The 25509-nt window shown below is 36.8% G+C and overlaps 1 protein-coding gene across 9 annotated transcripts in view; it reads right to left on the bottom strand.

Annotated features, from left to right (window-relative positions):
• Positions 1–25509, bottom strand: part of DMD (dystrophin) — a 1187916-nt gene that overhangs the window by 805111 nt on the left and 357296 nt on the right. For all 9 annotated transcript variants that reach the window (XM_071568723.1, XM_071569521.1, XM_071566241.1 and 6 more), the window contains exons 9-11: positions 10789–10977; positions 9776–9957; positions 3351–3501 (exon numbers count right to left, since the gene is read on the bottom strand). In XM_071568723.1, coding sequence (XP_071424824.1) covers positions 3351–3501; positions 9776–9957; positions 10789–10977 — 522 coding nt within the window. The remainder of the gene's footprint in view (positions 1–3350; positions 3502–9775; positions 9958–10788; positions 10978–25509) is intronic.

Here is a 25509-nt window from a genome sequence, read left to right as displayed (position 1 = left end):
ATCTCACTTTACATTTTCAATTAACTTGAAGTACTAAAAATCCTAGCATTAAAAAGCATAGATGTTTTTAGAAAATTAATGGAACTATAAAATCTATTAACTATAAATCGTACAATAATAATTTGGAATAATGAAATCAGTTCAATTTGAAGCATACTTTTTCTTAAATATAACATTTCCAATATAATATTCTCCTCAATAGTTCCTCGAGTTTTATTGAAAAGTAGCTTCCTCCATGTATAAAATTATAAGGAAGGGATAGTTGCAACTGTAGAAAAAAATTCATAAAATACTACAGCAAAAACCAATAATTCTTTACTGAAATGTTTAACTGCTCTTCCAAAAGATATTAACTATGCAAGACTTCTCACCAGAACTCTGTGCCTTTCTAATGACATAAAAGCTTCTAGAGTTCATCACTAATTCAGTCCATTGACAAAATTTTCTGTACTATCAAGATACCCAATACACATTACTGAATATTTTTTGGTTTGGTTGGTTGTTGTTGTTTGCTTTTGGTTTTTTTTAGTTATGGGACTCAGAAGAGAAACTGCAGTGTTAGTCACAAGAACTCAACACCATTATTTTGTGTCATCATTGAGGAAAAATGGTAGAATAAAGAAATCAGACGTAAGGAAGTCATAAGTCAAATGGGGATACATAACATGAAATCACTAGAGTGAAAAGTTGCTGCCAATGAACAGGTAAAGAGGGGAAGTCAAAATTAGAAAGCTGAAGAGGAGACAGAGACAGGCTAACAAACCAAATCTATCATTGTTGTTGAAATCTGTTTAATTTGAAATGATCATTGCCTTTTACAACTTCTAACTTCTGCTTCCTCCTATGAATTCACAAAATACTGTTTCTGGTACATCCAGAGTCATGTGAGACTCAGTGTCCTAGTTCAGCAACTGGGACTAGTTTATCACTGTGTGGCTGTGACCAAAGCTGTGTACTCTAAACCCTCCATGTCATTTCTCATGAACTGCTAACAATGGACCGTTAGCAGCACCTGTCCAGGGCACACCCAACCCCTCACGTGGCAAGCTGGGTGTTAAAGAAGCCTGTGAGATAAGAGGTGTGATAACTCCCCTCCAGCGAGTCATTAACATCTCCACACCCAGCCTGAGGGGTCTGCTAATGGACCAGCAAGGAGTCCAAAAACACCCCCATCACTCACAGAGTTAGATCACCCACTGTGGAACTCCTCACCCTGGGGGAGGTACTAGGCATTCCTACCTGAACCAGAGGGTATATAATCTTGGAGTTTTGGGACTTCTGGGACCATTTGTTGGCTCCAGAGGATAACCAGAACCTCAACAGGACTGCGACCATTATCTGCACAACCGATTTTTCTTTCCTTTCTCTTCCCTTCTGACTCAGGGGGAAGCACGTGTGGCTCAGCACAGGGGCTAACGAACACAGTTGTGTTTGTGCCCTAAGGGGCTGGGTTATAGTTCTGGGGTTTGGGGGTTAAAACCAATTTCCCTTTGTATCATTGCATTTATTTTAATATGTTTTATTAAATTGTAACTCTGACTTATAATCTGTTTTGTGTTGAGTTTGTTTCTCCTGCTGGTTTACCTTTAAACCAGCACATTCAGAATATATGAGGGGTGTTCATTTTGGCTTTTTTGTTTATTTAGCAATGAAGCAATGAATGTGATAATAAGATTCCCTTGCTTTAACTCTTATTACAGAATGCAGCTTTGCTGTATATAACACACAATAAAATTATATGAAACTTCCTCACATTAACTGAAAGAATGCAAAACACGTTGCTCTTTGACTTCTGAATAAGACAAACAATACATGAATACAAATATAATTAAAATTAAACTCAAAACATTTTATTCCCAGCATTCTACCTAAATTGTCTCTTGCACAGAAAACATGTTTGAAAAATAATATACATAAATAAAAAGTGTTGACTAACACACAGCAGAAATGAAGAACTAGTATGTGGAAGAGAGAGATTTCTGCATGCCTTCACTCAGAGTCTTCAAATACAAGCAAAATATACATTTTTCTCAGTATTAAAAAAAACAAAACAGCATGAAGACATTGCTTAAATAAAAGGATTACATTTTATGTTACTATTCAAGCATAAAATGCATAGAAATAAAGTTACTTAGGTCTTAGTACTCATGTATTCAAAATCTTTCATGTTTCTGTCCCTAATTACCATTTCACAATTACCTGCTGTCTATTTTTAAAAAAGACAATTTAATGTCACAATATGTGCTTAGCTAGCAAAACCACAAACTAAAATACATTGTCTCCTCACAGGGCAAGCAGAGATAGCACAAATAGGAGCAGGAGCTGTAGAATTAGTATTCTTCTCTGGTAGCACTCAATCAGAATGCAAAGAAATCATCTTTAACACACAAGGGGATGATGAAGTCTTGCAGCATTTGACCTCGTTTTAAAAGAACTGTAAAAGCTGATTTTAGTTTAAATTATTTTTCAAGATGATCTGCTCTCCAAAACCTGGACTAGCACTGTCAGAGGCCATGAAGCATCAGGTGTTAAAGTCTCTCAAGATACAGTGGAAATGAACTGCTTTGGGCCACTGATGAAGAAACATTAGCAGGTTACCACATTAAATCTCCATGACCCCACAAATCATCTATCTTCCTCTGTGTTTCTTTATCATCATCCTCACCATGTGCCATGGATACCTACAGTAATTTATTTTAAAATTTAAATTAATATGAAGCAAAAAAATTTAATCCACTAAATGAAACATAGCTATTACACAAAATAGCCCCTCTCCTTTCAGTTCTCAATTTTTCAAATAAAAAATTATCCTCACAGAACGTGGTAAAACAATTGACAAACTCTCTGCTACATCCCATTTCTGAGTTTGTTATTTTTTGTGAAGTAAATTACCAAAAAGTATTTTCTACAGCTAGAAAGTAGTCTATTTTACAGTGCTGTACAAATACATATTCAGAGTCCTAGAAGTCCTAACAAGATTATGCAGTCTGAGTACTGCATCATTACCACTACAACATGCAAGGGGAAAAAATGACATATAAAAAGAAGAAAATACAGGTATTAAAAAATCTGATATATTCTTATTATACTGTGCAATGAAACGATGTTACAGTTGCCTCACATATTCTAATATATTGTTTATATATAAAAATGAAGTAATTTTTTTTTATATGACAATAAAACTCAGTTGTGATAAAATGACTCTACAAAAGCTTGTTAACTGTATAGAACAATAAATACTAAACCAAGACTCCTTATTATTTTGCCATGCTCTAATGGCAGGAGTAGAGCTTTTAAAATGTCAAAAACTCAATTTGATTTTATGCCCTTGGAAGCACATCATGGCATACCTTATGCTCTTCTACTTGACGCTTTAGGTCCTCCAGATCTGGACCTAAGGGCTCCAAATCGATTTTCTTTGTCCTGTCCTCTGTTTTGGTCAGCCAGTCAGCTAACTGGGCCAGCTGCTGATTCTGCAGGTCCATTAGAACTTTATGTAAACTGTAAAACAAAGAAATAGCAATTAAAATCTATACAGGAAGAAAACAACAGGCAGAAACATCTGCCCTGTGCATTAATGGATTTTCACGAGGTTACAGCTGAAGGCCAAATAAAAATATATCCATTCCAAGGGGAACAGGCTCCCCAGGGCAGTGGTCACAGCACCAAGCCTGTCTGAGTTCAAGAATGTTTAGACAACACTCTCAGAGACATGCTGGAATTCTCGGGGTGTCCATTGCAGGACCAGGAGTTGGACTCAATAATCCTGATGGGACCCTTCCAACATAACATATTCTACAATTTCATGGATGGGGGAACTGCAAACTTGTTGGAAAAGTTTTGATTTCAGCAAAGAGTTTTTAAGATTTGTCTTTAACATCTGCTATAGGTTTTGCTAGGTAGGCCTAAATTTAGGCTTAACATTTCAGACTAGGCCTGGGAACGTCAGCTGGCTTGAGCTGGGCTGAGCTGGCTGACAGCTGCCTTCTTCTAGCCGATGGTATTCCATACCATATTCCAACATCATCTCAAAGGGTAAGAGCCAGTGTGGGAGTGGCCTGGTCAGTTGCTTCCAACTGTGGTCCCAGCAGGACCCATCACGCTGTCCCAGGAGGGACGGGGAGGCCCAGGCCCAGAGCACTGGCTTACCACCATGTTATCTTAGGAAAGTGAAATGTTTGCTCTCAGTCTTTCTGCTTAAGTCTTTCTCTCTGGGGACTGAGTTCTCTGGAGTGATTTGTAGTTAGAATGGTGGAATTTCTGTTCATTGGGGAGTGGGAAGTTATTTCTTGTTATTTCTAACTTGTGTGTGTGTTATATTTTAGTTTCCTTTAATTTTCTCTTTTCTGTGGAAATATAGTTAGTTTAAGCTTAAATCTGTTTCCAGGTGTTTGTTTTTGGTTTGTTGTTTTTTTTTCCTTTCCTCCCTTTTCTTGGCAGGGCGAGTGAAACTCTGATACTGTGTTGGGCAGTTGGCATTTTGCCAACTCAACCCAAGACAACATCTAAAAACTGCATAAAATATTCTCCCTGTTCAAGTTTTGTCCTCCAGTTGCATTTCTTAATATTAGACCTGGAGCTCAAAATTTCTACTAGTGTTTTTTTAAAGCTTGTGTTATCTACTAAAAGTACTCAGACAGCTAAACTTACCATGCTGCCTCAGATTTAAGCTACTAAACAGAATGAAAGAATAAATAAACAAACAAACAAACAAATAAATAAATCAGTTATTCAAAGGCGAATGCCCTGGAGAATCAAACAGGAAGTCGTTTAGTTTTGCCTAATCAAAGTATTTTGATAGATCCAAAATGATCCATCACTAATCCTTCCTTTATATTTGCCTCTTTAGAAATTCTCTAAATTTTCATAAACAAAATCTTCATTTCATCTGAAGCATTTTTAAATTACCATGTAAACTATTGCTGAGCAATGGAATTACAGCAGCATCTTTATATTTACCTATCTTTCACATAAGATACAACTTTTAGTTTAGGTTTGCCAGTCCAAAGTCACTGTCCTCAATCACATCAAGCTTGGTGAAGCCATCAGATGCTACAGAGTCAGGCTATATGCCATAGAATACAGGTCAGTACATGCTATACTGTCAGGCTTGGTGCTGTCACCACTTCCCTGGGGAGTCTGTTCCTGTGCCTAACCACTCTCTGGGGGAAGAACCTTTTCCTAATATCCAACCTAAACCTTCCCTGACACAACTTCTGGCTATTCCCTCTGGTCCTGTCCCTGGTCCCCACAGAGCTGAGTTCAGTGCCTGCCCCTCCTCTGCCCCTCATGAAGAAGTTGTAACTACAGTGATGTCTCCCCTCAGTCCCCTCCAGGCTGAACAGACCAAGTGCTGCCAGCTGCTCCTTATACTTTCAAATGTAGAGCAGTGGATATAGAAAAGGGAAGAAACTGCATATAAACACCAAGATGAACCAACTTTATGGAAATAAAGTCTTGCAAACAAATTTAAGTCTTGTTTTAAAGCAGTTTGTTTTGAAGTAAGGTTTTAGTTACACCTCTTTCTTTAATGCTACTTCAGTGATCCTAAATGACACTGAGATAGTGTCAGGTGTTACACCTGGAGATTTGTGAAGCTACTTTACTTTCTAGAGATAGTAATAATTTTTAAAGTCACCAGTTAACAACTCTTGGAAGCAAAGGATCAAAGCAAACAAATCATAGAAACAACTAAGTACAAGCAGAAACTGAAACTGAACAGAACTTGAGACACTGAAGAAAAAAAAAATAGGTTAGAAGAAATGGGAAGGGCTGCATTAATCCAAATCTTTAAACAGTAGATATGAAACAGTAATGTTTTCTCTGTATTATTGTTGTCAAGGATACTTTTAATAAGAACAAAATGTCATGGATCTTTGTGATTGCTATGATTTCAGGGTGGTTTTCTTTCAGTGGAAATCATGTGTTAATTATGGATCTAAATTATCAGAAGACCCATATAATGTCTTCTCCACTCTAATCTCTCTATTTCTTTACAGATAAAGTACAGAAAGATGATACCCTGCTTTAATATAGCCCACGGTTCACATGGGCTTAGCAATATGAGATCTCAGTCCTTCAACTTCAAGTGTGTATTTTATTGTCTTACTTGATGCTCTAAACTAAGCTATTAAAAGTAATAAGTACAATGCTTCATCCTAGACATCCTCTTAGCAGTAATTTAAATAAACAGTACAGAAAATCTGTTAAAGCAAAGAGAATTTAAGAAAATCAAGATATTATGAAATACTTATTACATGACTATTGATCTTACTCTGAAGTAAGGAGCATAAACTTGAAAATTAAATAATCACAGTTTATTCTTAAGCAAAAGAATGTTTCTTATTTACCATTCTTCAGCTACTTTCTAATTTTCAAATGAATGTTAAAACATCTGATAGAGGTTTTAATACTTCTATAGCTCAGGAGATTACCAAAACTTCTGTTTATGCTATGCCTCTCATAAGTTTCAAATAAAAAAACCCCACTTTTTCATTGAATGTGCTTTACAAGTTATAAAATTCTCTATAAAGTCATTAATGGCACTGTTTTCCTCTTCAGTAGAATGTTTTTAACTCTGAGATGCTTTGCTATAGAAAATCCTATTTGGGGAAGGTTAGGAGTAAAAAATTAAAAAACCTCCAGGCTGTTTTCCTTCAGCATGCAAGTGCATTGCTTGCTAGAAGAGTCAAATACTTTCAATATATAGCGAATACCTGGGGAATCCAATTTGGGCTGCTTTTACACAAAGGTATTGCTATGCTACAAGCTTCCTCTGACATTCTGACCTCCAAAATCACTTTCCCTAAGACCCTTTCAATTTTATAGTACTCTTTATCAGTGTATCATTCTCCTCTCCCTGCTGATTGCTTGCTTTTGTTCTCCCTGTGCTGTAAAATGTGGTACCTTTTGTTACATTTCCTATTACCATTACAACAGAGGTCAGACAGCCTTGCTGTTCTCATCTTCACAAAAACAATCCCTGTTTGGATAAACATGCCACTGTTGCCTCAGGGACTACATTACAGCAATGTGCTCCAAAGATTGTGCTTTAAGCTGAAGTAGAAGATGGATCCTGAGGATTTCAATTATGTATAATAACCCAGAAATATATTATATTGTGATATGAAAGCTCTTCATAGTCTTCCAGCTTGTGTTTGAATCACCAGGGTTTAACCAATAGGTCAAAATGAGCTATATCTAAGAATGGCCCTCTTGATAAATTTCCTCTTGCCCTAACCCAAATTTCATTGAATCTGTAACAGAATTCTTTTCTGTAAGAAATTGAATAGCAGCATAACATTCCCTGAGAAGCTCATATTATTTTATGTCTTCTACTGAATTCTTATTACCCAAATATGACATGCTTCGGAAGAAACGAGACCATTCAATTCCCCAAGCAATGTCCTACACCTGAAACTGGGAGATAAGTTTAACAGTTGGTGTTAAAGGGCATTTTGAGTAGGCACAGTACCACTTATAGAGGTGAGGTTGCTACTAGTATGTGTTGATTTAAACGAAAATAAATATGACAAATAAAAACTCCCCACAGTAAAGTAACATGGATTTTTCTTTCCAGGAAAATAATAGAGTTGAAATAAGTTAGGTTGAAACACCTGAAACCCATCAACACTTTTACAGTCAGAGACAGATGGAATAAAGAAAACAACCTCAATACTCAGTATATGAAGCTGAAAAGAAAACAAATGTTTGGAATTACTGAGAGCATATTGCAAAAGAGAGAGTAATGCCATGCAATTGTTGAAAATAAGAATTTCTTTTTTTTAATACTATGGACAACCCCTCAACTTGAAAAAGGTAGGGTAGAACTGGAAATAGCTTGAAAAAGAGCAAGATGAATAAACATATATTCAATATGTATTTACAAAGAGAATAAGAAAATATATATTGTTGACCTTCACTCCTAAGAGACTTACTGAAGGGAATCATTTAAGCCACCAGTGACAATGAAAAAATAACCCATTCCTCAAAAAGCAGCACTTACTGGGTAAGAGGCCTTTGGAATTCAGTGCCAAAGGATGCCATGGAAAATAACATATCCAAAAGAATAACAAATAAATAGATGGAAGAAGAAAATAATAAAATCGATAATACATTAGCAATCATGTAAAACCTCTTCCATCTCAATGTTACCCTGACCTGTAAACAACTAGATGTCAGAATAGTTCTATGGAGAACTCCATAACATAACATGTTAGTATCAGGTCAGACCAATGACACACAGCCCAGTATTTGTTCTCCAGAGCAATGGGCCCATGCAGACCAATACCTGATCTCCACCAATGGAAAAAGGAGATGAGAAGATTCTGGTTCAGAAGATCGTGTTTCTTCCCTAAGCCTTTTCTTAGACTCATAGAATCATTGTGCCTGAAAATCAAAGTCCAACTGTCTACCTAGCATCACCTTATGTTCACCACTAAGCAGTATCCTAAAGTGCCACATCCAAAAATTGTTGAACACTTCCAGGGATGGTAACTCAACCACTTCCCTGGGTAATCTGTTCCAATGCTTTGTGACCCTTACAATTAAAAAAAAAACCCACCCTAATATCTAATCTAAAACTCCCCCAGTGCAACCTGAGGCCATTTCTTATTCTGTTACTGTCAGGGTGCAGTACTAGATGATTGGTCTCACTACTAGAGATATTCAGCTGTCATTAAAATCATATTTGCCAAAGGAGCATTCCTTTTTCTATTGAAGAAACAGACAGAAGAGTTTTGCCTCTAGTACATGTTCATTGGGACTTTCTGAGAAAAAATTAAGACTTCAGCAGAGAGATTTTACTGAACTCTGCCTTGCTTAAAGTCCCTAAAAAGCCACCAAGGATCTATTTTTTTTTCACCCTCCAGAGAACAGCCATAATCTTCCCTAATTAATACTACCTGGCTATAAAGAAACTCCCACTGACATTCAATTAACTTTAACATTTCCACTGGATTTGATTTAATATGACACTTGGTAAACTTCACATTGATCCCCTTACAGAAAAGCCAGTAGGTGTACAAAATTCCTCATGACAAAATAAAACACAAAAACGAGTATAAAATCAAACAAACTAGTGAAAAATCAGGTAACAGGAAACTAACACATAAATCACCTTCAATAACTTTACTGGTATCTCTGTATACTGCAAACCAAATTACTTCACTGTGACACATTCACAGTCTCTTATGTTTATGGAGCTACTTATACTAGATAGTACCATGTAAATCAAAGTTCAAAATAAGACACAGTAATATTAAAAATGCTCCAAAGACTAATGCCACTATTAACACACTATTTTTGTAGATTTGCTTGTATTTCAGCATCAAGCTGTAGGACTTGCCCTTTTCTGAAAAGTGCAATTTGTACTCAGATAAAACCATGACAATGTTTTCAGGAGAGCTAAGCTCCCATTTTTTTCTTTTTATGGGATCATGTTTTACAGGCCTTAAAGATTTGTTTCCCTTTTCCTTTTGGTTCTCACCTTTCTAACTCAACATTGTGTGCTACAGTATTTGCTGAAACAGAAAAACGTGAGGTAGGTTATATAAATTTTGGTTGAAGTGTTATCTGTGTCTAAGCTGTTGGGAGGTGCTGCTTTGTGGGCCTCCAGGCTTAGAAAAACATCCAAGCTTCAAAGTCCCTGCACAAGTTTCAGGTTCAAACAGATTCAATATGGAGTTTTTCTCACAGCAAACTGAAGGAAAATCCCAACTGTTAGTCAAGTTCAGTCAAATTCAATATATACTATTTTAACCAACATATTACTTACTTGCTTTGTTTTTCCATACTTGCAACCCTGAGAGTTTCCCATCGAGAATTAAGTAGATTCATTTGTTCTTGGATTTCATTCTCTTCACTATCTGAAAGTTTTCCCGTTGTTAGAAGTTGACTTCCAACTTGCAAAACATTACCAACACGTCCTTGATGAGCTGTTAACTCCATCATAAAACCCTGATAATAAAAAACAAAACAAAAAAAGCATACCCAGTTTTAAGTTGGATTCTTTGGAAAATAAAACCCAGAATTCCACCATTTTGCAAGCATGATTTTTAACTTTGCTTTTAATTTTTTTTAAGCCCTCCCCAAACCTTGTAACATGAACCAGAAATAAAATCTTTCTTCATATAGCAGAAAGTAGTCTGGAGAAGAAGAGGATGAAGAGTAACCTTATTGATCTCTGTAACTACCTGAAAAAAAGTTGTAATGAGGTGGGTGTAGTAATGAATGATAGGATGAGAGGAAATGGCCTCAAGCTGCAGCAGGGCAGGTTTAGAGTGGATCTTGGGAAAAAAGGTCTTCACTGCACAGTGCCAAGCACTGCAGGCTGCCCAGGAAGGGGAGGAGTCTCCATCCCTGGCTGTGTCAGGTGCAGCACTTCTGGATATGGGTTACCTGTGGACTTGACAGTGTTAGATTAATGCTTGGGCTTGATGACCTTAAGGGTCTTTTTGAACCAAAATGATTTCATGAATCTAGGGCACAGTCTTCAGTGCTACATTAAAGTTCTCTAAATCAAAACTAAAAAAACAAAACAAACCAAAACCAAAAGGAAACCAAACCAAACCAAACAACACAAAAACAAAAAAAGCCCAACAGAAAAACAACCAAAGTCCCACAGAAAACCCCAAACAAACCCAAAACTTAAATAAACAAACAAGCAAATCACACATAAAAAAAAAAAAAGTAGGGAGAAAGGAATAAAATACTAGACATATCTTTGTTTTGTATTTTTGACCTTAATAAGGGATAAAACCATATAAGTGGCTATCAAAAGACTAGTACCTCATGGGTGTGAAACTGTTCTTTAACAACTTCTACATCATTGGATATATCCCCTTGTGCTTGTAACGCATCTTCAGCAGAGAGAAGCCACGTCAGGACTTCTTCTAAAGCAGTTTGGTAGTTCTCAAGATCCAGTTCAGAGCCCATCCGTGTGGTGCTAATTGTCTTCTGTTCAACAGTTTCTAAAAACTGAGCAAAACCAGAATTTTAAGAGCAATGAAAATGGCATCTGGTCAGACAGTTCTACAAAGGAGTAAATGGAACATTGTTGTTTTGCATAAAAAGCTGTTTATAAAACAAACAGTAAAAAAGAATCAGGTGGCTAATGCATAGAAAGTCCTTAGTAGTATAAAATCAGTTTTCTGACCAAGATCAGTTAAGATGAAGAGAAATAAAAAAATAATATTAAATTTGTTATTATAAATTACATATTTTACACTGGAATTCAAAATTCCTACCAAGTATTCCAAATAGTAAATATTATATCTGTAGGGCCCTGTTTTACGTCGCTTTCATTAAATAATCTGCTTTTTAATTTCTACTTTACAGTTTCTTATTAAATTATTTTCTCTTGGAAATGAGAGATATTTACTTTCTGCAGCAGCTCGTAAAAGGATATACTCAAAAAACCAGCAAGCTGCATGCTGACATTGCAGAAAATCCATGGAAAACATGATATTTAAAAACCTCAAACCCAACAAACCTTCACACTACATGCAATGCCAGGCTGGAGCAACCCACAGAAACACATTTTGTGAAAACCATTCCAGGAAATTGAAAATCTCAGAAAATTCATGCAAAATCCAAACTTTTTAAAACCAATCAAAAGCGCAAAACTGTTGATTTCTCTTTTCCAAAAAGGCCACCCTTGTATTCATTCTTTAGAAGTCAGGTGACTATTACAAGCACAGAATTCACATTTCTGATCTACTCCTTAAATTCAAGAGAAATCAACAGGTATTTATGGATTAGTATAACAAGTAGAAGACAAGACAGAAGCAAGAAATACATGTTTTCTACAGAAGATACCATCTGATAATTTTTTTGAAAAGTCCTGAACAAGTTTAGCTACTTTGTTAGAAAGTCAGCTGAAAACCAAACTCTAGATAAGAATATACTTATGCTTTTATAAAAAAAACCAAACAACAACAAAGCATTTGATACTTTTGTAACTGGCAGAATTTGTCTCTACTGACATACTTGTGCCAAAAAACCCACTCAAAGCAGGTTCTAAAGACTTTCATTGTGGTTTAAAACTGAAAGTAAAAGTTAATCCCTAGAACCACAAGGAAGAAGTGTAATGGATGCAATTTAATATCATGAAAAGAAATTTTCAACCTTCATCTCTATGTCATGTTAATTCTGAATTGCATAGCCAGCTAAAACACCAGTCATAAATTTATCACCATTTATGTGGGAAAAAAAAAAAAAGGTTCAGTAACTGAATCCTCATCAGAAGAGCAGGCCTGAAAATCTGATCAACATCTTAGATTTCCTTTTTTGTGTGTGTTGAAAGAAAGTTCTACCTTACAGAGATACAAACAATGAAACAGAAAATGGTCACCATATAGTCCCATTGCACAAATTAATATCAGAATTGTGTGTAAATTGTATACAATGTAACAAGAAATTACACCCAACCACATCACATATCTGCAGTAAGATGGTTTTTTGCAGTATACAGTCCACTGTGGAAAGGCATAACTTGATTTTTGCTTTTCACATGTATTGATTTTTTCCCTTTCCTATAACAATACAGACTGAGATATATCTACATGTGTTATGGGTTTAGGCAGGTGGGCCTAAACTTAGGCTTTAAAGTTCAGCTAGGCCTGGGATTGTCAGCTGATTTAAGCTGGGCTGAGCCAGCTCACAGCTGACTTCTTTCAGCCAATAATATTGTATTCCATACCATACTACATCATCTCAAAGGGGGTAAAATCCAGTGTGTGGGAGTGGCTTGGTCAGTTCCATCATGGCTGCACTAAGAGGAGGACATCTGGCAGCTCCTCTACTATGTTTGGCCCTGCTCCTGTTGCCTCTGCTTGCATTTTGTTTGCATTCAGGGAAGTAGAAACATTTTGGTTGTTACTCTTTCTGTTTCTTGCTGAGTGTCTCTCAGAGTACTCACAGATCTAGTGTGATAGACTTTGCTTTGTATTAATTGGGGAGTGGGAAGTTATTCCTTGTTATATACATGTAACTTGTGTAAGTGTGTGTTATATATTGTAGTTCTCTCTTAGTTTTCTCGTTTCTGTATAAATACATGTAGTTAGTTTCAGCATAAACCTGGTTCTGAAGTTTTCCCCTCTCCCTCTTCTCTTTCCCTTAGCTGGCTGGGGGGGGAGGAACCCTTTCACTCTGTCCTGGACAGTTGGTGTTTTGCCAGCTCAACCCAGGACAACATGTGATATATTATAGAAACAAAAGATACATTAACAGTTGAGTGAGGTTAAGGATATCATGTCTGTAGAGATCTGTGATGATCTATATCAACTTCTTTGAAAATTCTTCATTTAAAAATCATTCTTTCTCTGGATTGCACATAGAATACTGTCTCTGTCTAACTACAGACTCCAAACAACTCTTTGAGGAACAAATACTAAGTATAGTTTTCCCTCTTCGTGTTGACCAGCATTTTAATTGCTTTCTCTCATGCAATCAGAAATATTGTATGGAAGTGCATTGAAAAATCTTGGACTCGTGACCTTCGTTGGCAAAATGGCACCGAGGCAAATGTCAGACCTGTTTTAATAATTCTTGTAGAAGTATAAAGAAAATCAAAAATTCTAATAAAATTTGTGTTGTCATTAAAAAAAAGGTCATTTTTTTGACATAAAGAAATCAGAAAAGGAGTGGAGAAAAAATATATAAGCAGAGAATTGTAAAACTATAAGACTGTAATAAGTCTACAAACATAAAAAAACAATCCTCAGAGGCATGTTGGGTTTGCCTTGACAAAAAGTCTTAACAGCTCTCTGAAAGATGATTGTCCATCCTTGCTCATCCTGCATATTAAATGAAAGATAAGCACTGTAATCAGTGGAATTAGCTGTAAATGGAACATCAGACACTTGGAAGTGGACAACTACTGATCTAATGCCTATGGAACACACTTTGTAACACAAAGCAAAAACAAACAAAGTAGTGTTTCAAAGTAATATTCATCTGCAAATAGATTATTCATCCCATAATAAAACAAACAAACAAACAAATTTAAGTATGTAGAGCCTGCAGTATTAAGAATAATCCACAAAAAATAATCTCCATAAGACAAACAGTGAAAACTGATTTTTTTAGTCATATTGGTTGGCAACCACACAACACAACTTGTGAGTGTCCTTATTTATAAATTTATATGGAAACTTTGGGGAATTCCTAAAACAGTGAGAAAAAGCAGAATTTTAAGGAATTGCATATATCACACTGATAACAAACATATAGAGTTATTAATATAGAGATATAAGTTATAGAATCATAGAATGGATTGGGTTGGAAAAGACCTCCGAGATCATCAAGTCCAACCCTTGGTCCAACTCCAGTCCCTTTACCAGATCTCAGTGCCACATCCAATCTGCATTTAAAAACCTCCAGGGATGGTGAATCCACCCCCTCTCTGGGCAGCCCATTCCAATGCCTGATTACTCTCTCTGGAAAGAATTTTTTTCTGATATCCAACTTAAATTTCCCCTGACAGAGCTTGAGCCCATCGTGCCCCCTTGTCCTATTGCTGAGTGCCTGGGAGAAGAGACCTGCCCCCACCTGGCCAGAACTTCCCTTCAGGTAGTTCTAGACAGTGCTGAGGTCACCTCTGAGCCTCCTCTTCTCCAGGCTAAACACCCCCAGCTCCCTCAGCCTCTCCCCATAGGACTTGTGCTCCAGTCCCTTCACCAGCCTTGTTGCTCTTCTCTGGACCCGCTCCAGCCCCTCAATATCCTTTCTGAACTGAGGGGCCCAGAACTGAACACAACACTCAAGGTGTGGCCTCACCAATGCAGAGTCCAGAGGAAGGGTCACTGCCCTGGGCCTGCTGGCCACACTATTTGTTGTGATGGTTGGTTTTAACCACATTTTTTTAAAAGAATGAAAAAGAATTAGGACATGCTGAAGTTAAATTGTTATAGCCATACATTGCTAGTAGGGCTATGCTTAGGAAAAAGCTGCCTGAATATGCATACAGCTTCATCCTTGAATCAAAATCTATTCTTAATAAAGTATCTAATGTTTATGTAACACAAAATTGATTTGGCGCATTCAAAGCAAACATTTACAGAGTAATTTACTGAATAAAAGCCTGAATAAGAATGCACTATAGTGGTGTACCCCTTCCTCCTCCTTGAGCTGCACTGTGACCTCAGAAACGCTCCTGGGCCTTGGCCTTGAGCTTATGGGAACCATTACTTGCTCCCAGGAACAAACGGTTACTAACAAGCACCCGTTTTTCAAACCAACAGTCATTGGAGACTTATATTTTTCTTTCCTTTTACAACCTGATTGGAACAACATTTTTGTTATTGGATTTCTAAAGAAAAATACTGTCTCAAATTGTGGTCAGGATGGAAAATGACTGTGACAAAAGCTAATTGTCTTGTGACCCCATAAGCCTTAGTCATAAGTCCCTTGAGCTCTCCTGGCCCACAGTGGCCTGCTGCCAGTAATTGCCCTCTGAGCAGGAGGCCTCTCAGAGCCAGGGAACTCTCAAGGTTCCTATATTGGAGGGCCACAGATGAGTATCAATGAAAATGACAGGAAAAATGGATATGCTTGATGAACACAGCATCACATCTAACTAGTCAGGCAGTCGTCTCACAGAATGTTTTGAAACATGAGCAGTCATTGCACATAACGTAGTTCTGGTTGTTCTTATGGACTGATGCAGAAGAAAAAAATGTTCTGGATCAATATATTGTCCTCTAGTTTGGTTTTTATTATTATTATTATTATTTGCTGTTGCACAAAGAAGAATTATATCTAGATGAAAAGATGGGAATTTTAATTTCTACACACTTCACCATCTTCTGCTGGGGTGTGGAGGCTGAAAGACCTCAAGGACTCTGAAGACTTAATTTAAAGTATAAGAAATGAAAATAAAAATCCTTTGACCTTCAGATGCCTCGAAAAAAATGAGTTATTCCTGGCAGCTGTATGAATTAATTCACAGAATTTAAACCATGAGCTTGTAGCTCCTTCAAGGTAAGAAAGTGAGGGGACAAAGTGTTCCTCATCTGCCACTGCATTATGTTCCTAAAGGGAGCAAAAGGATTAGTGGCATGTTAGTAAATTCTCCAAGAAGGTTTCTATTAATTCATAGAGACTGCTTCTGAGTTTTAAAAATTAGTTGGGCAGTTTTAAAGAGTAGTTTTACAGTAAAGATTTAGTGTTCATTCCAGCACTCTTAGTTATATTATACTTTTCCTTCTTTCAGAAACTGCCTGTCCCACTGTAAAAGATGAAGAATGTGGCTCTAGACATTTAGAGCTTTTAAACTCAGAGGCATAAAATTTTAAAGAAACATTTTTTAGTAAAAAGAAATTTGAGTTCAGAGTATCTTTCTCATTTTGAAAACTCTCTTTGCAGGATTACAGGCTCAGAAAATAATACACATTATTCACTCCCTAAATATGCCTTCTATCATGTAAGAACTGCTTATTCTTTCACTTCTGCCAATTTTCTCATTACAAAATCGTATTTTATGTGTCTTCATTATTTCAAAATTATAACTGTTAAAATGTTAAATGACAAAATGGTCTTTCCAATAATCAAGACTATGTTTTCTCAACAGACAACTTCAGACAGAATAGTTCAGTCATTTCTGGTAATAAAACTAGTAAGATAAATTAGTCAGACTGCTTGTTATTATAATGTAACTGTTTCCTTCTTCTAAATGAGACGAGCACTTTCCTTTTATTAAGTATTTTAAAAATGCCTCTGTGAATGAATCTTGTGTCAGAAAGACTTTTTTTTTCTTTTTTTTTTCTTTTTTCTTTTTGTTTGCTTTTTTTGGCTATTCATTGGAAAATCTACCCAGGTTATGTCTTCTGATAAATTGGAAAAACTGCAGGTTTTGCTTGCTCAGTTGAGACAAGTTAGATGTTTAGTACCTGATTTTCTCAGTGGTTCCATTTGTACCGCATATGTTTCCACCTGGAGGAACTGACCTGTCCTTGCAACTGCAGTTTTGAGATGCAGCAGATTATCAGGTCATTAAAAATCAATGGAGCTTAGGCAATGTACATGCTGAGAGGAAAAACAGCCAGAGCCAGGCGGGATTGATGCAAGTACATTCATTACAAAGGAAAGAAAATGTTGGAACTATTGACAGGAAAGGGATAAAAAAAAAAAGGAATTGCTTCAACTGCACTATTAGGAACAGGTTGTACAAATAAAGACTGAAAGAGACAAATAAAGAATTTATTGGCATTAAAGCAAAGGTTTGCACCTTGGAATCTGGACTGTAGAAGTTGGCTTAAGACAACTGAAAGCCAATGAAGAAAACTGGAATCAACCAGCTTGGGAAAGAGACTAAGACTAGGAACTGTGAGGAGAGGTAGGACAGTACAAAGACTTAAGAGACAGGAATCAAGGCTGCCAGCTACCTACAATGATCAAAATGTTTAAATATTTTAAAAGTTCCATTTTGTAAGTCAGTGGTTCACTTTTATACTAGAATTGTTTTCTTCAATACATCTGTATTTGGAAAAATATCAAAGCAGGTTTTGGTTAGTAGCTGATTGACACAAAGTGTATCAAAACATACTGCTTTTATAAAGTCTCCAGGGAAAATTTTCTACCTATGTTTATTTAAGGGTTTCAAGTATACTGAGTTTTCTGCAAATTTTCTGCCTGTGTTTATTTGAGGGTTTCAAGTATACTGAGTTTTCTGCTCTGACTATAAAATGTCCCAGTTTGCAGCATTGCTGGTGACAGGAGACACAGTACTTGCCTCTCTAAGGAAGGCACCTCCTATTTGAGCAATTAAGAATCATGGCTCCAGACAGTAATATGACTTGATGGGGACGTGTAAATCAACTGACTGTGGCTGAATGGAATTACTTTCATCATACACCTACAACAAAATTATGATTTCTTCCTGTTGAAACGGCTGATCTACCAACCATTCTTCAAAACTTCCCTTTTCTGATGCAAGACCAAGGCCCATTTTAAGGGGACTGTATTTCAGGCGCTGTCAGGTGATGCAGTAGACTGAGATAATTTGGCCTCTACATAATACATAAATAAGGGTACTCTCCACATAAAGAAAGGTGAAATTTTCACCCCAGGCTAAATTTTCAGTATTGACTAATGACTATTCAAACAAGTTCTCAGTAGTAAATGGTGACAGGGTCCTGATGAAAGTATATCACAGGTCAAGAGGCTGGGGTGTTTTTCCCCTGGTAGTGCTACCAGCAAGGAAATTCCAGATCAGCACATTCAGCTTAGCTGAGAAGTGTACATTGTGTTTTATACTGTCATATACATTAAAAAAAAATGGAAAAGTTAATTTTATCCACTGATGATGATCAGAACACCTTAAAATTTGAATTGTGATCACAGTATAATTCAAGAGCATGAAAAATATTCAAGATGGAATAGATAATGGTCATGTTTATTTAATTTTTATTTTTAAAATGTAAATTTTAAATGAAATAAGGATGTAAGTAACATCCATTTTGAAGTAGAGTGCTCAGATAACGACATTTTAAAGGTTGTTAACCTTGTCACCCAAATCATTCTTTGAAATTTTCTATTCTAAGTTATATTCTAAAAATCTCCTTGAGCACAAAAAATATTAAGTGCATAAACAGAGAAAAAAAATGAATGGAGACAGGAGAATCATGTCTTAGCCAAGAGAAATCATAGAATCGATTGGGTTGGAAAAGACCTCCAAGATCATCGAGTCCAACCCTTGGTCCAACTCCAGTCCATTTACCAGATCATGGCACTCAGTGCCACGTCCAATCTGTGTTTAAAAATCTCCAGGGATGGGGAATCCACCCCCTCTCTGGGCAGCCCATTCCAATGCCTGATTACTCTCTCTGCAAAGAATTATTTTCTGATCTCCAACTTAAATTTCCCCTGGCAGAGCTTAAGCCCATCGTGCCCCCTTGTCCTATTGCTGAGTGCCTGGGAGAAGAGACCAACCCCCACCTGGCCAGAACTTCCCTTCAGGCAGTTCCAGACAGTGCTGAGGTCACCTCTGAGCCTCCTCTTCTCCAGGCTGAACACCCCCAGCTCCCTCAGCCTCTCCCCATAGGACTTGTGCTTCAGTCCCTTCTCCAACCTTGTTGCTCTTCTCTGGACCCGCTCCAGCACCTCAATATCCTTTCTGAACTGAGGGGCCCAGAACTGAACACAACACTCAAGGTGTGGCCTCACCAATGCAGAGTACAGGGGAAGGGTCACTGCCCTGGGCCTGCTGGCCACGCTATTTTTGATACAGGTCAGGATCCCATTGGCCTTCTTGGCCACCTGGGCACACTGTTGGCTCATGTTGAGCTTCCTGTCAATTAGTACTCCAAGGTCCCTTTCTGCCTGGCTGCTCTCCAGCCACTCTGTGCCCAGCCTGGAGCGCTGCAGGGGGTTGTTGTGGCCAAAGGGCAGGACCTGCACTTGGCCTTGTTGAACTCCATCCCATTGCAATCAGCCCATCTCTCAAGTCTATCCAGAGCCCTCTGCAGAGCCCTCCTGCCTTCCAGCAGGTCGACACTCCCTCCCAACTTGGTGGCATCAGCAAATTTGCTGATGATGGACTCAATCCCCTCATCTAAATCATCAATAAAGATGTTAAACAAATACAAATGAATTACCCAAAAACGTACTGAACTACTTCTTTAGCACATCATACAGGAGATTGAGACAAAATACAGAGAGTACTTCCTTTCTCTCTGGTGACAGACAAATCAAGAAACAAACATCAAAGGGTATCTTGCTAAAACACAGACTGAGCTTCCAAGATTAAGACTACAGAAATGCAGGCCAAGAGTAAAAACTGAAACCTGCCCAAAAATCAAGGGCTTTTTTCATTTTCATATTTACTTCATTGTGAATTCTACAGCCTTGTAATTCAAAAAAGTATGAAAATGTATATATAGTTTCATCATTCTAGAAGAAAAAGCAGCATTCTCTTTTCAGCATCCTGTTCATTTTTTGCTATCTCTTCTTTTTTTTTTTAATATTTTTAATTCTCTCTACCGCCAGTGCTGTCAGCAAATCTGTTATCCCATAGCACAAAAGACTGCCTAGCCTTCTCAATAAGAATATTTAACTGCAAAACCCTTTCTATATATTCCACACAGTACAATATCAAAGCACCTTCAAAAGCATCAACAGCAAGAGCAATTAAGTATAATGAGATATATCTACAGTATGAATTTTTCTTTTGAGAAATAAAGACTCTGGGATAAGAGCCAATTAGTGCACATACTAATCAGTTTTTGTGAAGTTGAGGCCCTGAAGATTTCTGAGTATTCATGTTCTATTAGATTTGGAAGGAATTATTAAAAAAGGTAGTCTTGCAAAGTCATCTAAAATCTCAAAAAGGGAAATTTGCTTGTATAGGCTGAATATGCCATTCATGGGTCCCATGAGATTTATCCATATTGTATTTAAACCTTTCCTAAATGTATTTTAGCTTCTACTAAAGAGGCTCTCCATTTTCAATGGAAGCCACCACAGTGAATATATTTCCAATTTAAAATTAAAAACTAACCAAAAGGCTGTTGCAGAAGAGGTTCAAGTGATTTAATGCTTTTTTTCATGTTCTGTAGCATGACTATCTTGCTTCCAGCTACACGCTCTGAATAATAAATCAAAAGCTGTGAATCAGTCAAAATGATAACCACTCATCTCAAAATAAGGTTTTCCTCCTCTTCTGATCACAGAGCCAAAGGTACATAAATTGGGTAATAATATAGGAAATATTAAAGTATTTCCAAACAACAACAAGAGCAGGAACTACCAAGAAGAACTTGTGGACACTCTTAAAACTATATAAAAACTTGACTAAATGTTTATAGAGACCAGCAATTTGGTGGAAGACAGGATGAAAATCTACTGAGGACTTTTAAATATAAAGATGGCATCTCCATCTCAGGAAATTTTGGAGCCACAAGTCAGTGGAGGCTGAGTAAGTGAGAATACAAATGCAGATACAGTTACTGTTGAGACAGGCATGAAAACATACCTCAAGAACAGTGACTTACAAGTTTCTGGATTCTCATTACAGAGAGAATGTACAAATAACTGTAGTTTTGTAGCTGCCAAATTCTTAAAAGCCAATAGTAATGCTAAAATTGTCAGTTTAAAAATATATTATATGGTTTTGTAGCCAAATTATTCCCTACAATTACTCTTCTTTTCTCAACACTTGTTTTTCATCTTCCTCTTTTCCCCTTTCCAACTGAGACTTAGCAAAAAGAAATTTCTTACTTCTGGAATTGCAGATCTCTCAATATTTATTTATTTATTCATAGCACATTCTCCTAGAACTAAATTAACTATTTTAGCTTTTCAAATGAATATCAGAATGTTGAAACAGAATCTGTAAATATTTTATCAGGTACTTTTGCCTGACCATGATTATATGGCAGAAAAGAATCACAAGTGCTTTACAGATGAAATTTTGCCAAGCAATATTATACTTCCCCATATCATACAGAAATGTACTCATATTTTCTACAATATAGCACATGACTATAACCTGTAGGTATATCCATTGCAGTAGCCATCATGCACATTCACAGAAAGGGAAACCAAGCCAGAAAAAAGGCCTGACAGTGAAAGAAGGAGTTAAAACTGGGAAAATTAGGAGGCTGATCCTGAATGACTTGTTAAAACTCAGTTTAAAAGCCATCAGTACAGCAGAGAGTGACTTTGAGGCTGAATTTAAAAGATACAGGAGAGCCAGAAAAACACTAAAAGCAGCAAAACATGGCATGGAATAATAAAGAAAGCATTTACTAGGTAACTTAGAGAAGATAAAAGAGCATTGGGATTAAGAATATGAATAGAAATACTTGAGGTCAGAGAAATAATGAACCAAATTTTTAGGACCACAGATATTGGACAGAAACTGAATTTGTTCTGAGAAGGAATGGTGAATTCTATATAGACTAGAGAACATTTATAAAAAGGTTATCATACTGAACATTGCTAATGACATAGAGGGGCTAAAGTAACACCATACAACATATACTGTGCCAGGAAATTAATTCTTATTCACTCTGCAAATGTAATTCAAGTGGGAAAACCTATGCAAGCATGTAGTCATCTATTGTTGTTACACCTCAGTGCCTTTTAGAATGGACACAGTGCTGTAGAACCTCTAGTTTTCGATCCTGCTTTCACATTCAAAGTCTAAGTTATTCCTAGTAAACTAATACTGATTACAGGAACACTGCATTTTCCCTAAAGTGCAAAAAGAAAAAAAAAACCAACAAAACCAAGCTCTTTTCCTTTGTGAACATAGAAGTAAAAATTAAGAATTACTTCTTCCTTGTTCTTCCCTTAACTCACTGACCACCACAGGCTCACACACCTATATAAATAATATTGCTTACAATCATTGTAAGTTCCTGAAAATTATAAAGCAAAACTCCTTAAGACTATTGTACATGGAGACAGAAGCCTTTGCTGTATGAAATGAACACGGGAAATCCAAGAATACTTTTCTCTGTACCCTTTGTATCTGAAATTTGTACATGCACGTCAAAACCACAAAGTACATGTTACAGTTTCTAAGAGGGAGAGACATCTACACAAACATTACAAGAGACAGTTTCTATTTCATCAACATCAGTGTGGGAAAGAAAAGGAAGGGAAGGGAAGGGAAGGGAAGGGAAGGGAAGGGAAGGGAAGGGAAGGGAAGGGAAGGGAAGGGAAGGGAAGGGAAGGGAAGGGAAGGGAAGGGAAGGGAAGGGATAGAGTAAAAAATTAAGCTTTTTCCTCAGAATTACAGCTGCAGACATTTTAAGGGGGCAATGCATATCCCACAATCATTTTTTGAAGCTATTTTAATTAAGAACACTCTTCAGTTTTGCTTTAGCCAACTAGAATTCAACCATGTGAAGGTGTAACACAGACAGGAAATTTGGTCAAATTATGCAAAGCAGAGCAACTAACACTCATCAGAAGTGCTTTTAACCAGAAAATGAAATCCTTATTGTTTTCATATATGTGTAACCCTTCAGGTAATCTTCTGACAGCTAATTAGAGACAGCTGTGATGAAGCTACTGAGTTCATGGAAGCTTCTCTTGGTGAGGAGGGTGAGGAAAGCCCTTGAGAAAGAGGAGGCTCTAGAGAAAACCTTCTCTCCTGTTCCTGAGAATATGAACAAAATGTCCTGCTGCTCCATCATCATTGCAGTATTTGAGCTAATTTTTTTGTTGGTTTGGTTTTGTTCATTTGTTTTTGTTTATGGTTTTTAATGGTGTAATTGCTAGATCCCATCTGGACACAAAAAATATGATCAGATTAACTATGAAGAAGAAAATATAATATTTGCTTGTTTTTAAAATTTATTAATATTAAATCCAGATAAATTAATTGGTAAGAAAAAACTGTCAATAAAATAAGGTTTAAAATAAAGTAATGCTATCTAAAAATTGTTAAGAAAAATTTTGTCATACTATTGAGAAGTTCACCCAATATACAGAGGTGAGTAAAAATCTAATCTTATTTTTTGTGTCCAGAAAAAACTGTCAATAAAATAAGGTTTAAAATAAAGTAATGCTATCAAAAATTGTTAAGAAAAATTTTGTCATACTATTGAGAAGTTCACCCGATATACAGAGGTGAGTAAAAATCTAATAATAATGCTGTTTAGAATGATGCTACAATTTTATCTCTGGACAAATGCTTTAAATTGCATTGGTGTGGCACATTGTCCCGTTGATTTGAGAGGTTCTCTAAAAGATACGAGTTCAGTCCTCATTTTTCTGTATTTCAAAGGTTTTACTGGCTGCAAGGTAAGAGTGCAAAGAATAAATTGCTTGCTTTCTCAGTCTCAGACTAAATTCACTTTTCATGTGTGCATAAAGTGAAAGGCCTTTCTTAAGGGTTTGAAATGGGGATGCATAATGACTTCAAATTGCACAAACCCTCAAGTTCCTTTCATTGCAGCCCTGAAATTAGTTAAAAATGAACACCAGTCTGTCCAGCAGTAAGGATGTTCATTAACATTGTCTCCCATATTTCATCCAGCTTTTCCTTTCATCAAATCCACTGCAGGTACAAGCAATTCTGTACTATTGCCCAGACTCTAGAGGCCACGAGGGGGAATAAAGTCTATTAATTAACATATGATGGATAGAAAAAAACCCATTTACAGTAAAAGAGTATGTGTCCTTATTTGGTCTGTCTACATCCATTTTTTACATACCATGCACATACTTTTTGTTCAAGAGACAAAGTGGTATGAAATAACTTAGAAGAATATTTTAAATAGTATGTATTCTTTATATCTTATTTTATTCCTTGATAATGAAGCTATTTAAAAAAAACATAGAAAACAGGTGTTTTTTTTTCAAAACCAGAGACAAAACTACTTGAAACTTCAAAATTCAATGTTTTTTTGGGTTCTTTTTAAATGCTCTCACATTAACAAGGTGTTAAATTTAGCAATAGCAGATTTTTAATACAGGTTAGAACTTGCATAGCAGACTTTATAAAAAAAGAAGCAGTTATATCACAGCTTAGCTGTGAAATTAGGAATCTCTTGGTAAGTGTGCTTTTGAAAAAATACAGGTGAAGCTTAAAATAACACTGAAGATAGTTAAAAGCACATAAAATTGTCCTAGTTCAGCAGGAGGGACCAGCTAACCCTGTGTGGGGTGATCAAAGCTGTGTATTCCACCCCCTCTATTCATTCCCCAAGGCCAATGGGCCATGAGCAGCAGCTGCCCAGGGAGCCATTATCACCTTCACACCCAGCCTGAGGGGGCGGAGCTGCCAATGGGCCATCAACAGTTCAACACCCCCTGGCTCCCAGAGTTAATCACCCATTGTGTGAGTCCCCGCCCAGGGGGAGGGACTGGGTGCTCCCTGAGGGTACATAAGGGGTGGGTAAGAAGACCTGGGAAACTTCTCATCGGATCCAGAGGAGCAGCAGGACCTCAACAGGAGGAGATCCCCGCTCTCACCCAGACCACAGCCCTCACCTGCACCAACAGGTTTTTCATTTCCTTTTGCTCTGGACTTGGGGGAACCACAGGGGTCTCAGCACAAGGGCAAACAAACCCCCTTGGGTTTGTGCCCCAGGACACTGGATTATACTGCTGGGGTTTTGTGAGTTGAAAGCAATTTCCCTTCTGTGTCAGTGTTGTTATTGTAATATTATTATTAAATTTTAGCTCTGACTTATAATCTCTCTCGTGGTGAGTTCATCTCCCCTGCTGGTTCACCTTCAAACCAGCACAAAAATAAACTATAAGTAAAAAATAATCAAGGTAAAAATGAAAGTACATGCAGTTCTCTGTTCAAAAATGATGCAATCAGGAAATGACTCGTATAACAGTTCCATGTTTCTAATAGCTAAAATAAAAAAACTTAACAAAGTCCCCATATTTTAAAAGTAAAGAAAACCAAGTTCACCTACTAAAAATGTTTTGCTCTTAGATACTTCCAACCACCTATAGGTACACTTGTGAATATTATTAATTTATTCAGAGTTACTGGATTCAGTCTGAATATACAGCAGATAAAGATATATTTTAACTAGGATT

Source organism: Pithys albifrons, chromosome 1 (genome assembly GCF_047495875.1).
Source record: "Pithys albifrons albifrons isolate INPA30051 chromosome 1, PitAlb_v1, whole genome shotgun sequence".
Lineage (NCBI taxonomy): Eukaryota > Metazoa > Chordata > Aves > Passeriformes > Thamnophilidae > Pithys > Pithys albifrons.
The sequence above is the reverse complement of the archived record's forward strand: the minus strand, read 5'-3'. Positions and strand labels throughout refer to the sequence as shown.